The sequence below is a fragment of the Oryzias latipes genome, chromosome 7, assembly GCF_002234675.1.
Source record: "Oryzias latipes chromosome 7, ASM223467v1".
Taxonomy (NCBI): Eukaryota; Metazoa; Chordata; class Actinopteri; order Beloniformes; family Adrianichthyidae; genus Oryzias; species Oryzias latipes.
Genome location: NC_019865.2, coordinates 11,070,582 through 11,082,860, shown reverse-complemented (window position 1 = coordinate 11,082,860; position 12,279 = coordinate 11,070,582). Strand labels below are relative to the sequence as shown.

Below are 12,279 nucleotides of genomic sequence, written 5' to 3'. Positions count from 1 at the left end.
CCAGGAAACAAAATGTAATGTTAAAAACAAGACACAATAAGAAAATGGAAAAGGTATAGGCATTATGTGACATGATTGGGTGATGTTTGAGTTTTTTCAAATGTCTTCAAAGTCTGCATACTTAAAAAAGTTGTATTCATATTCATTATCACTTCATGTAAATAATGGACAAACATCATCATCCAATCAGCAATGTCCCATAGTTCCTACCCTTTTCTGGTAGGTACTTTGGGGCATTGTATTTTGGTTTCTGAAAAGTTTATTTTGATTTCTAAAATGCAATGTTTTTTTAAGATGTATGTTTTTCTTTTTAATCTGTCACTGTGATCTTTAATCGGGTTTTGTTTATTTGTTGGTGTGATTTGCACTCCAGGGCCACCGTAAAAAAGCTCTGCTGTAATACCTTTCTTGTCTTTCTCTTTCTCTTGGTACTGATCCAGTTTGGCAGAACAGAGGTGATAAAAAACACACTGAACCCAGACTTTGTCAGGAAGTACATCCTGGACTACTTCTTTGAGGAGAAGCAGAATCTGCGCTTTGACGTGTGAGTTATTCTGTTTGATCTAAGTCCCTGAGGACACATACTGAGGTGTCTGTGTGTGTGGATCAGAAGAACTGCCCCCTTATAGTCTTCCAATCTTTTTTATTTTTTACGTTAGGTGACTTTTTCATCAGTCTCCCGTGTCCCCTTTATGTCTTTTCATCCCTGTTCCTGCCTTTCATTTTCTTTCTGTTTGCCTTTTTTCCCCCCATTTCCTCCTCCTTGTAAGTGGCTCATATCTCTCCTGAGGAATTATTCATTGGTGCTGTGTGTCAGAAGTCATTTATATTAGGAAGGGGAAGTGGTATAAGTGGTAGAAATATTTCATATCAATGTTTTATCCTTAATCTGCTGCAAAGCAAATGTCTGAAATGCAGTTCCACAAGCCCCTTGTTCCACCTTTCTCTGCTGAAAAAGGCCAGACAAGGGAGGGGGTCAGGAAGGTGCAGCTTCAATTCAATTTCTCCCTGCACAAACTCAGTGTAATTCTCTACTCTTCACATCTTCCAGTAGGTGGAAAGAAAAATCTATACCCCTCAAGCATGAAGTCTCTAGCGGACTTAGCAGGTGCATCCAGAGCTGAGGTGGAGGTCTCAGAGGGTTTTTAGACTCTTAATGAATTCATTCAACATGCTTTTATGATGCAACACCGGAACAGGAAAGGAGAGAGCGGATCCCCTTGCAATTAGTGTTACTCATTTACATCTTTATTTTATCACAGAGTTGGGAGCTTGGGTGCGCTCAGGTTTAATTACTTTTACATCAAGTTTGTCTTCTGAAAACTTTGTCTGCATTGATGAGCAGTTTCAATATGTCCCCCCTGGTGGTGTATCAAAATTGCATCCATAAACTATAGAATAATTTACTTGGCAAACTGTCAGATTACTGCTGACCCATTTTTCACTGAACACCTCCTATTTGCCCCTCTGAGGTAATATCACCTCTCAGGCAATTTCCTTCAGTCGGGATATTTGTGGTGTATTCGTTTTTGTTGCCCACACATCAGCTTTTGTGGTTTCTTTTGTGATTTCAGATATGATATTGATTCTAAAAGTCCAGATCTGGGAAAACATGTAAGTATCTTTTTATTAATTTTCATTTTTCATTTTATCATATGCAGATGAGGAATTCAGCTTAATCTCTGAATTATCAGTGCATGCCTCTGGTGTTTCGGTTCTATGCAAATCAAAGATTGTAGCACGGAGTTGTTCAACATTATTTCAAGTTAAAATAGGTTGATTAAACTGACAAAATCTCAGTTTTTCCTTAGCAGCAATGGACTTTTTTTAGGGAGTCCTTCTTGCCCCAGAGTAATGGTAATAAAGGTTTGATTTGCATATGCTTTACCCTCACTATCAAAGGTTTTCAGCATATTTCCCCGTCTTGTATGTAGTTTTCAAATTTTATTCCCAATACCTGACACAGTTTTTCACACCAGTGTGAATGCATTTTTTCCTAATGGCATTCTGTTTCAACAAATACGCTGCTTCATTGTAAAGTAGGGGTGAAACGATTAATCAATTAATCGATGAATCGATTTATATTCCTATTATCCAACCAGATCCATCTGTCTGAGGGTAGTTATTAATCAAATCGACCTATAACATTTTAAAAGAAATACATCAATTATAACTGATATTTGAAAATACCATTTGGATTAAGAAATTGTAGGTTTATTTGACTATAACATAAAAATGACCTAGGACCATCACAGCAGACAACAACGTGATGGCAGCAAAAAATGCTCAAGCTATCGTTCCAGTCCAATGTGTGGAAACACATCTGAATCTTTGCAAAGACATGTGACCATACAGTGTGGTAGAATGTTCTAATAATGTTCCATTTGTATTATTTTGATGTGGAAAAACAACAGTCGTCTGAACTTTCTGAATCTAAAATGTGAATGGATTTGCCATTAATTGTTGTTTACTTGTTTGTTTGTACACATATTTAATTTACACTTGATTATCCTTCAAGAAATGCAAGGAATCTGGAAAACTTCACCTGCACTGTGCAGGTATTTATCTCTTGAGTCACACTGGTTGAATTTTTGGCTAAAGATCTCCTTGATCAGATTATTCAAAAAAAGAAAAAAAACTAATATTGACTATGAATCGTATCGTCCACCACAAATTAAGATCTTGTTTGAATCGTTGTTAAAATGAATCGTTACACCCCTATTGTAAAGCATACATCCCTAAAAGCGTCTCATCAGAGTGGATGTATGCTTCAGATATGCTGAAAGCTTTGATTAAAAAAACATGCAGTGTGGGTCTAATTTACTGACTTGGTTTGCATATGACCAAATCTCTTATTTGATGTCATTTATTGCCTGTTATCCTCATTTTGTGATGATTTTTTTTTTTATAATTGTGTCTTTGCATTGGGTTGCTCATGCTTCTGCCTCCATCACGTTTGCTCTCTTGCACATTTTGACTTTACTTTTCTCCTCCTTTGAGACTACCACTCTGTCATTCCTTCTGTGTGAATCTGCGCTTTCACAAATCCACTTTTGTCCGTCTTTCCTTCTCATGGGTGATGACAGTCTGGTATTTGAGTCAAGTGTCTTTTGTTCCATGATATGCTCTGTTGTGTCACTGCTGCTGCCTGGTCTTTCTCTGCCTTCTTTTCTCTCTCTTACCTTCTCCTCCTTCCTGGAAGCCCACCGACTTGAACGTACGTGCTTGCCTCAGACGTCATAATATATAACTGTACAATGCATATACCAGTGTTGAAGTCCTCACTGACTCACCTTGTTGCCCTCCTGTGATCCACTTGAATGGCCCTGTCTTCTCTCCATCCTACTTTATGCCCTCCTTCCCATGGCAGGATTTCCTGGGTCAGGTTTACTGCACACTGGGAGAGATTGTGGGCTCACCTGCCAGTCGTTTGGAGAAACCGCTTGGGTGGGTGTCCATTTTTCTTTTGCATTTGCCCTGAAGCTTTGACTGTTTAACCCTTAGTAACAACTGCCCTTATGGGTGGATATGGGCTGTTTGCGGGAGAAAAAAGGGGCAAATGTGTGTGTGGCATGCAGGTGGCTAGCACGAAACCTGGTGAGCCTGTAAGGGAAAAATATTCATGTACCTTTTTTGCTACAGGCATTCTGCACTTGCGACAGGCGTAAGGGCAAGTTGGTGAGATGCAGGATTGTTAAACTAATTTTAGAATTTTTCATTTTTTCACCTCCCCCGTATCCTGCGCAATGCACATGAGGCTTAGTGCAATTCAAGTGATAAGTGCGCTGTTAGAAAAAGAATACATGAGACAATCAGAGAATAATTTGTCTGTGTCCTATGGGCATCTCACAAGCACCCAAATATCACGTGCACAGCCTAAGCATGCAGCATTGTGCACGGTAAGTAGGAGCCAGTGTGCACACCTCACTAGGGTCTGGATGTTGCTTAAAAGGCACAGTGTGACAGCATCACCCCTACGTGTAGTTTAAACTATCCTCACAAATGTTTCACGATGCACTTATTGCACAATAACAGTACGTTCCATTTTTATGGGGTGGACGCACGAGCCTCACGGGAACTCCAATACACACCTGCGCGCCTCTAAAGATGCAGCCCCTCCTCTCTATAATCCTCTACTGGCCCGGACAACCCAAAAACCTGCAGCACCCGTACGAGGGTTGACCCATGTGAGCTTTATGTACAGTGAGAAGAAGGAAAGTCACTCAGTGAGCGAACAAATTCAAGTTTGCAAGCACAATTTTCTGATATTATTAAAAGATAAAAATTCCATTCATTCTAGAGGAGATGAGATCACGAGGAGCATGTCTTCCCCAGCAGTTGTACATATTGGATATTATTTTGCAAGATTAGGTCCAGATGCTTGAATGGTAGTGGGCAATTGAACATGACCAAAGACTCTCTTAATTCATGGAGCCTGTTCAGCACATAAAATATATTGAAGTCAGCACAGGACACACAGTGCTATAAGCTTTACTTTGATGTAAATTGGGAGTTACGATACTTTGAAGCTACAAATCTGTGGCTGGCTCGACGTGTTGTGTCTTTTTTGAGAGTGAGAGTGGCTTAAGAGCACAGGGCTTTTGTATTTCTTGCTGTGAACAGCATGACTTTGTTGTTGACCATGAACTCTGCCAAGGACTTGTGGTCTTGATTATAGAGGTTTCTTCATGTGGAATATGAATGAAAAGGAGGCTGTGCTCACCAGCATGCAAGAAAGTGGACTTTAAAGGAAGCTGGCATTATCAGCTGTGCCAAGCAGACAACATGGTAAATAGTATTGATTCTGCAGCATCAACAAGGCACCTTGATAACTGCTAAGAGCGTCAAGGCTGACTTTTTTAGTTCGCATTTCACACCAGATTGTATGAAAAGTCAAATTCTTTAGTTACTTTTGAAAGAAACATGAGCGGCCGTGGTGCAGCAGTAGGGCGGTCGACCCATGATCATAATATTGCAGGTTCGATTCCCGCCTTGCACGCCCATGTGTCGAAGTGTCCTTGGGCAAGACACTGAACCCCGCCTTGCCTCTGGTGGTAGGTTGGCGCCAGTGTTCGGCAGCGTAGCCGCCATCAGTGTGTGAATGTGTGTGTGCATGGGTGAATGGGACTGTGACTGTAAAGCGCTTTGGGCCTTCGAAAGAGGGTAGAAAGCGCTATATAAGTAAACGCCATTTACCATGAATAAACTGTAATTTTATGTTGCTCTTATGCAGCAGATTAATTTAATTATAAAATACACTTTCCTTTCAAATTGCCTGCAGTAACAATCACGTGTTCTTCTCACCCTGTGAGACAGACAATTGCCCATGGAGCCCCTTGCTCTATTTCTTTGTCATGCATCTTTTCTTTGACAGAGCCTCTCCGCATGTGACTTTGAGCTGCGCTTTGCAGAGACTGAGGAAATCTGTTAGTCATGCTTAAATATGCTTTCCAAAGGCACACTGCATCAAATGACCTGCTTAAAAGGCACATCAGTGCCCGTTTCACTCTTTTCCACAGCTCATCTTTCATTTATTCCTCTTTTCTTCTATCAACCAGATTTTTTTTTTTTTTTTGCTTGACCTCTTTTCTCCTCACTGTACTCCAAGCTACACTGAACCTCCATCTCTGTGTCTTTCATGGTGTCCATTGGGGCTGCACAGTGTGTTGTGTTGATGTCAACACTGGAATTGGATCAAATCTAAAAGTCTTTGGATCATGCAATGCTTCTCTTATTATTATGTGACTCATTGAAAAAACATTATATTTTCTTCAACTGATGAATGCAAAAAAAGTCTTAAAGACAACCTTGTTATAAACAAATGCAACCTAAACTGTAGAATTCCATAGGAGGTGATTTAGTGACAGTTTCAAAACCTGCCTCAACATAAACAGAACTGGCTGTCACTGCCAACTTTGTAGAATTAATTTGATCCATAAGGTCACTGCTCCATTTTATTTCTAAATCAACCTAATTTGAATTATTCATTTAGCCAATTTGCATTCCTAAGGCCAATTTGCTTGGTGATGAAAATGAATTTTTTATAAAACTAGTGATTTAAATTTAAAATTACAAATGCTTACCAAAACAAAGAACTAATTGTTCTTGACTATTAGTTCTATTAGTTGACTAAAAAGCACATTTTTGTCTGAAAAAAAGATAATAAAAACATCACATAATCCAGTTTCCAAACTGTTTGAGTTTGTCTAAACAAACACATAATTTGATTGGTAAAATCATGCTTGGTAATCCTTTTCCCAAACCTGATACTGAAAAGGTTGATTTATGCTTAAATTGAGTTGATTTAGATTATTTCCAGAAGAGGTGTGATAGTATTGCGTCACTGTGGGCTGTGACAGAAATCTCCATGTACAGTATCCTCATTCTAAGTGATGCCCATTTTCACTTTCTGGCATATCCACTCAGGGGTTGCCACAGCGAGTTAGCTTTCACTGATTTGCACAGGTGGTTTTGGCTGAGATTTTTAACGTCGGATGCCCTTCCTGACACAACTCTGAATTTTGACCCAGACTTGGGCCCTCTTATGGCTACATAGTTAGGCAGTAGTGCAAAGGGTTTTGCCTAAGGGCCCGCACTGGATGAAGCTCATTCCACCCTCTGGTTTCAGATGCGCCAGTCCTACATGCACCCAACTGAGCCATCCAGCCTTTATTTTACCAGGTGGATCAGTTGAAAACAAATATTCATTTACAATGGTGACCTGGTAAGAAGACCCAGCAAAAGTAAAACCAGGAAAATAGACAAGAAGAACAATGCACATTAATTCATAACAAACACACAGAATCAAACAATGTGGGCATTGACATTAAAAGAGCAGCTTCTAACTGAAGCCCCATTTTATTTGTGTTTTATACCCTCCATGTGGGACTTGACTGTTTCAAAATAACGTAAGGCTGTGTTTTAAAATATTTGATCTTGCATCACATTTCTCCAAGAAGACCTGGCAGCAGACAACAATGTCCAGAACTGGATGTCCTCCTGTATTGCTGGAAAAATACTTTATTTTAAATGACGACCCTAACAGTTACTGCTTTACCTGATTTAAGCTTTATTAAAAAGTTTTTTCTACAATTCTCAACACTATTGGGTTATGGTTAGGGTAAGTTTTATAATTTCTGCTTGCAGCTAATGATGTCAGGCGCCATCTTGTCTGCAGTCAGGTCCCTCTCCATTTTTTTTTTGCTTTCTGACTTTTGGAAAATGTCTTTTCTCTCATCACAAGGGTTTTGTTTGAGCCAGCCAATAGAAATTACGCAAGCCTGTGGTGATTTTTAAAGTTTATTATGTTTTACCCTAACCCTAGCTTGAGGTGGTTGACAACACAAAAATGTTGGAAGCTTTTTTGTGAACATCAGCAAAGTAATGTGGTTAAAGGCTCCAGACGGCTCAGAACTGGATGCAAAATAAAGACGAGATGAGAGTTTTTTTTTTCTTCCTGAACCAGGAACTTCATCTGTAGCAGGGATGTTGGTTCTGACACGTAAAGAAAACCTGTGCTTTGCAAAGTCTGTCACATAAGCTAAACAACGGATCAATTCTGGCAACTGACTAAACAAACTGATAAAAAAACAAAAAACTTTTGGGTCCTTCAGATATATCCTAAATTGACCACAGCATGTTATGAAACTAGCTGCACAAATGGAAAGAAACTACAACTTTGATTGTTAGTTTTACTCATGCAGAAAAAAAGATTTTGCATGCTTGAGAAATCTCATTTCTTTTCCCAAATGTTTGTTACACGTGTTGATCCAAAATAAGGGAGAAAGTCCATCAGGTTTTCATCTTTGATCACCAGTGTCATCCTGTCTTGAAATAAAACGTCATCTAAAACTCAAAACAATAAAGTAAATTTATTGCCATGAAGCTGAAACAAATCCCTCCAGATCATGTTAAATAAACACATTTAAGTAATTAAACGTTTTTCTAAAACATTTACTTAAGTATGTATAACAATAGTGATTACAAAAGGAAGGCATTAGCTGTCATCTTAAAGAGGCCTTTGCTATTCATAAATCTCGGATGCCCATTTACAAAAATAATTGTCAAGTGTTGTTCTGCAATGACAACCATTATTTACAAATGGAAGACTGTTATGACAATTATCAGTCTCCTCTAAAATGGAAATCCCAGTAGATTTTTCTGAAGCACAGATGGTAAAACAAGCAATTAAATCAAAGTCCTTAAACCCAGACAACAGGCGTTGGCTTGCATGTTAAATCATTTGATAATTCAACTACCATACTAAAATAAAATGACTATATTTATTAAACATAATGACATCACTCGAGTTTAAAGCACTGCATTCAAAAAAGTAAAATCACAAGACAACGAGGAGTGTAACAGGCTTCGATCAAGCAGCAGACGCTGGTCAATCTTGAATGGACGTTGCCGACCAATTATGTAGTCATTTCAGAGTCGAAGTAAATTCCTGTCATGAGATATCTTTAGGGAGCTCAGAATCTAAAGCAAACTTTTAAAGAACTACCCCAATGAAAATCATGTTTTTGGGGTTATTAACATGTTCTTGTAGCATATTTCTCATGATGCAGGGAATGTATAAAGAAAATTAGGCTCAAAATTGCATTTCTGAGTATTTCTTTGTTCAAATAATTGTAAATAATGGCCAGACAAAAAAAATGCAACTGTAGTTGTAATTTAGAAGCAAGATCCATGTATGTTATCTGAGCTGAGATACTGTCGCACCGGTAAGATTGGGGTTGTGAGCGGCTGTAAGCTATTGGAAGGGAGTGAAAACAAAGAATAGGAATGGGGGCTTACTCCGTGCCAACATTCCTGTCCACAACTTAGATAGAGGTAAATTTCTAATGAACATCTGCTGCTCTACAGAAGTGTTTCCTTCAAAACAACTGTTTTTTGATTTTGGCTAAAAACGACGTTCATAACTGAAACACCACTGGGAATGCTCGTACAATGGATCAAGAGATGATCGGAGTGGGTCTTTAGGAAATGAGAAACATCTTTCATAAAAATATGTCATAACATTTGACTGAAAATAATTTCTCCACATTGTTGTTGTTTGTAGCTACTGTAGCATTTTGCATGCTAAGCTTAGTTACACACTCTGTTCGTGTGTTTTAGATTTTTAGTCTTGCGAATGCTACATGCCGGGCTTGTGTGGGTGTTGGTGAGCTGTAGAGAGCATCAATGTCAGGAACTTATAGACTAATAACCGTTTCTCCTCTTTAAAAGGTCAGTAACACTCATCACTGCTGACAGCCAGACCTCTGGTGCATCTAAGTAGTGGTTTGCTACAAAAGAATGTTTTTCTTATATTAAACCTTTTAAAATAAAAGCAATAGGACTTTGATGAGTGTGTAAACTCTCCTCGTGCTTCATAACTCTCTCCTTATATAAATATTTACTCAATCTGTTTGTTTAATGTGCTGTGGGAGTTGATCTGAGGAATTTATTTGCCATCACAGAGATATTTTTTTTAACTGACTTCATTGTTCTGGAGATAAAAAGCCAACTGGCTTTTCTTAATTGCCTTTATTAAAATAAAAATGCATACCAGTAGAAGGTATGCAAGTTATCGAAGGAAATCATTGACACAGTGCAAACTTTTCTGTTTATGTAGCAATCTGTTTTTTAACAAGACATGTGTGATTGTAATGATGGAGGAGAGAATGGAGAGTAATGTGGCCCATAAAAAAACATGTTTTTCAGAAGATCTAAACAGCTGTAATGTAGCTGGTGATAACCAGCAGCAAAAAGAGCCTGATGCAGTTGTTTATGGGTAACATGAAAATGACATTCATTGAATAAATGGCAGTAACCTTTTTTTGTGAATTATATCGCACACTGGAGCATATGAACGCTGCACAACATTAGCATGTTAAACCTATTATCTCAATGTGACTGTGCCCCCTTTGCTTGAGGCTGAAAATGAGCAAATTCACGGTAACTGTTGTGGGTGGGCTGACTACACCCTTGGGAGACAGTGAAAGGAGGAAATGTTTATTTTTCTGAAGAAAAATCATAATAATAATGCATGGGGAAAAACAGTTTAGCGAAGTAGAAAAATAATGAAATAAAAACCAAAACTTGCATCAAATACTTACCTGAACTATTTCCACCATTAGGAGAAGACTCGTTTGTCAAAAGAGCTAATGATCTGTTCCCTTGTTCCTTTTATATGTACAAAGTGTTAATGGAATAGGGAGAAAATGGTTTTGCTTGATTTGTTTGCTTTCGGTCATTTCAATGGCAGCCTTTTGTAACTTGTTGTACAGGCAGTATTAATAGGTTGGTCACATTTTGATTTATACATCAAATGTAATCTCTTGTGCAGTGGGACTGCTTTGTTAAAATTAAACCTTCAGGATGCACAAACGAAATGGCTGTACTTTCAAAAGTATGACCTGTACGATCAAAGGGAAGCTTTGCACGATTGTAGTTCCGCATTGAAGGCAAAGAAAAGTTATAATTGCCCAGAATTATCCTGAAAGCAATGGTTCATTTGTTGAAAAACACAAACAACATCTATTATTACTAAAAGGGTTTCGTTTTTTTATCCGTTTATTAACCAAGGAAAGGTCAAAGTTGTTTATTCAAAATTCAAATAGTAAATATGGCCAAAAAACATTCTGGTATCAACTGAGTTCACTGCTGGAGCAAAAAAAAAAAAAACACATTCTGCTTGACGTTATTTCTCATATTGGGCTTTTTGTGTTGGTTTTATAAAACAGCTTGAAGGTTTTTGAATGCTGAACATTTTTTATTTCATGTTCACTTTTAAAGCATCTAAAACTTGACAGGCATTGAAGGCGAGCAGCTGTTGACGTTTGTGAGCTGTAAATGACCTCTATGGCTTCAAACAGAGATTTAGTGAAGGGGCTGCCAATGCTTTAAAGGAATAAAATGAGGAGCTGTTCTCCTTGACTCAGAAAGCTTGACTCCAAAAAGTAAGAGTGCATAAGTGATGCTGAAATGAATTTTAAAGACTAAATAATAAATACTGTGGGTACAAGACTCCCGTGCACGTTTTTAAAGAGACGCTAACGGCAAATGTATCACTTCTACCTCAGAGACTCGCGGTTCTTTAAAGTAGTTGGTTAATGTAGTTAACAGAGAGATGGGGAGCAACGCAGCTGCTCTTCATCTGAGATAAAACGAACTACAGATTTAAATAATGAGTGGGTGTAAAAGGAGTTCAATTTTAGTGCATCTGAAGCTCCACCACCATTCAAGGACAGCCAAAAGTTTTCAAAACTGGAAGCAGAAAATGTGGTGTTTTTGATCAATATCTGTTTAATCTTCTTTAAATGTGTTTTTTAAATAAGTTAAATATGTGACGATGATCCACACAGCCAAAAAAGAAAAAAAGCATGGGTTGTCTTGATTCTTAAGTTATATCAAGATAAAACATTTTTGTTGTTTCTGTAAGTAAAAACACTGCTGCCACAGTTATTGAGGGTCATTCTTGGTAAAATTGACTGGTGTCTCGTAAATGTAAATGTCTCGTATATTTGTTTTTTCTAAATAGTGGACTAGCTTATCATTGGCATGGATGTACCTTAGGATCCCCTCTTTCAGAAAAGCATGTTAGGCACTGCATGTTGGCACAGTGGTTAGCGCGCTTGCCTCACACCAGGAAAGGCCCTGCTTCGAATTCCATCTGGGACCTTCCTGTGTGGAGTTGGCATGTTCCCCCCTTCATGCTCATACAGTCCAAAAACCTGCTTCATAGGTTAATTAGTTGCTCTCAAGTGCCCCTTAGTGTGATTGTGGGACCCTGTGTCAGACTGGCAACCTGTCCAGGGTGTACCCAGACTTTTCCCGACAGTAGTTGGGACAGGCTCCAGCAACCCTGTGACCCCAAAAAGATACAGCAGGCTATGGACTTATATTTGTGTTCTGTTGGTACACCTCAAGTTTAAAGACTGCATTGTATGCCCTAACAGCCCATATTGTTGAGACTGTGGCAAATAGAAATTGTTATTTTTGTAACAATTGAGTATATGGCCGCCATCTTTACAAATGGCCGTCATTTTGTATTTTTCTTGTAGCTAACGTGCTTTTCTGAAAAAGGGGGTCCTAAGGTACATTCATGCCAAATTTGGTGCTTGAAACACAACGTGCACGTTTTGTCTAAAATATTAATCGAACCAGCTCCGCTGAAAATAAGACCTCTGACTGAATCTGCTGGGATATCCACTCTTGTCAAAAGTTATCTGACTTAAATGTTTTTCTATTTCTAGTATTTCTTCTCACAAAACAATCCAATCAGTAGTTTTG

At 38.4% G+C, this 12,279-nt stretch overlaps 1 protein-coding gene across 2 annotated transcripts in view; it reads left to right on the top strand.

The window, feature by feature from the left end:
- The window catches only part of LOC101166794 (copine-5), a 94,461-nt gene that overhangs the window by 30,637 nt on the left and 51,545 nt on the right, over positions 1-12,279 (top strand). Inside the window, exons 4-7 of one of the 2 annotated variants that reach the window (XM_020704604.2) lie at positions 441-544; positions 1,575-1,614; positions 3,203-3,217; positions 3,371-3,447. In XM_020704604.2, the coding sequence (XP_020560263.1) occupies positions 441-544; positions 1,575-1,614; positions 3,203-3,217; positions 3,371-3,447 (236 nt within the window). The remainder of the gene's footprint in view (positions 1-440; positions 545-1,574; positions 1,615-3,202; positions 3,218-3,370; positions 3,448-12,279) is intronic. The other variant, XM_004070683.4, reaches the window with a different exon arrangement.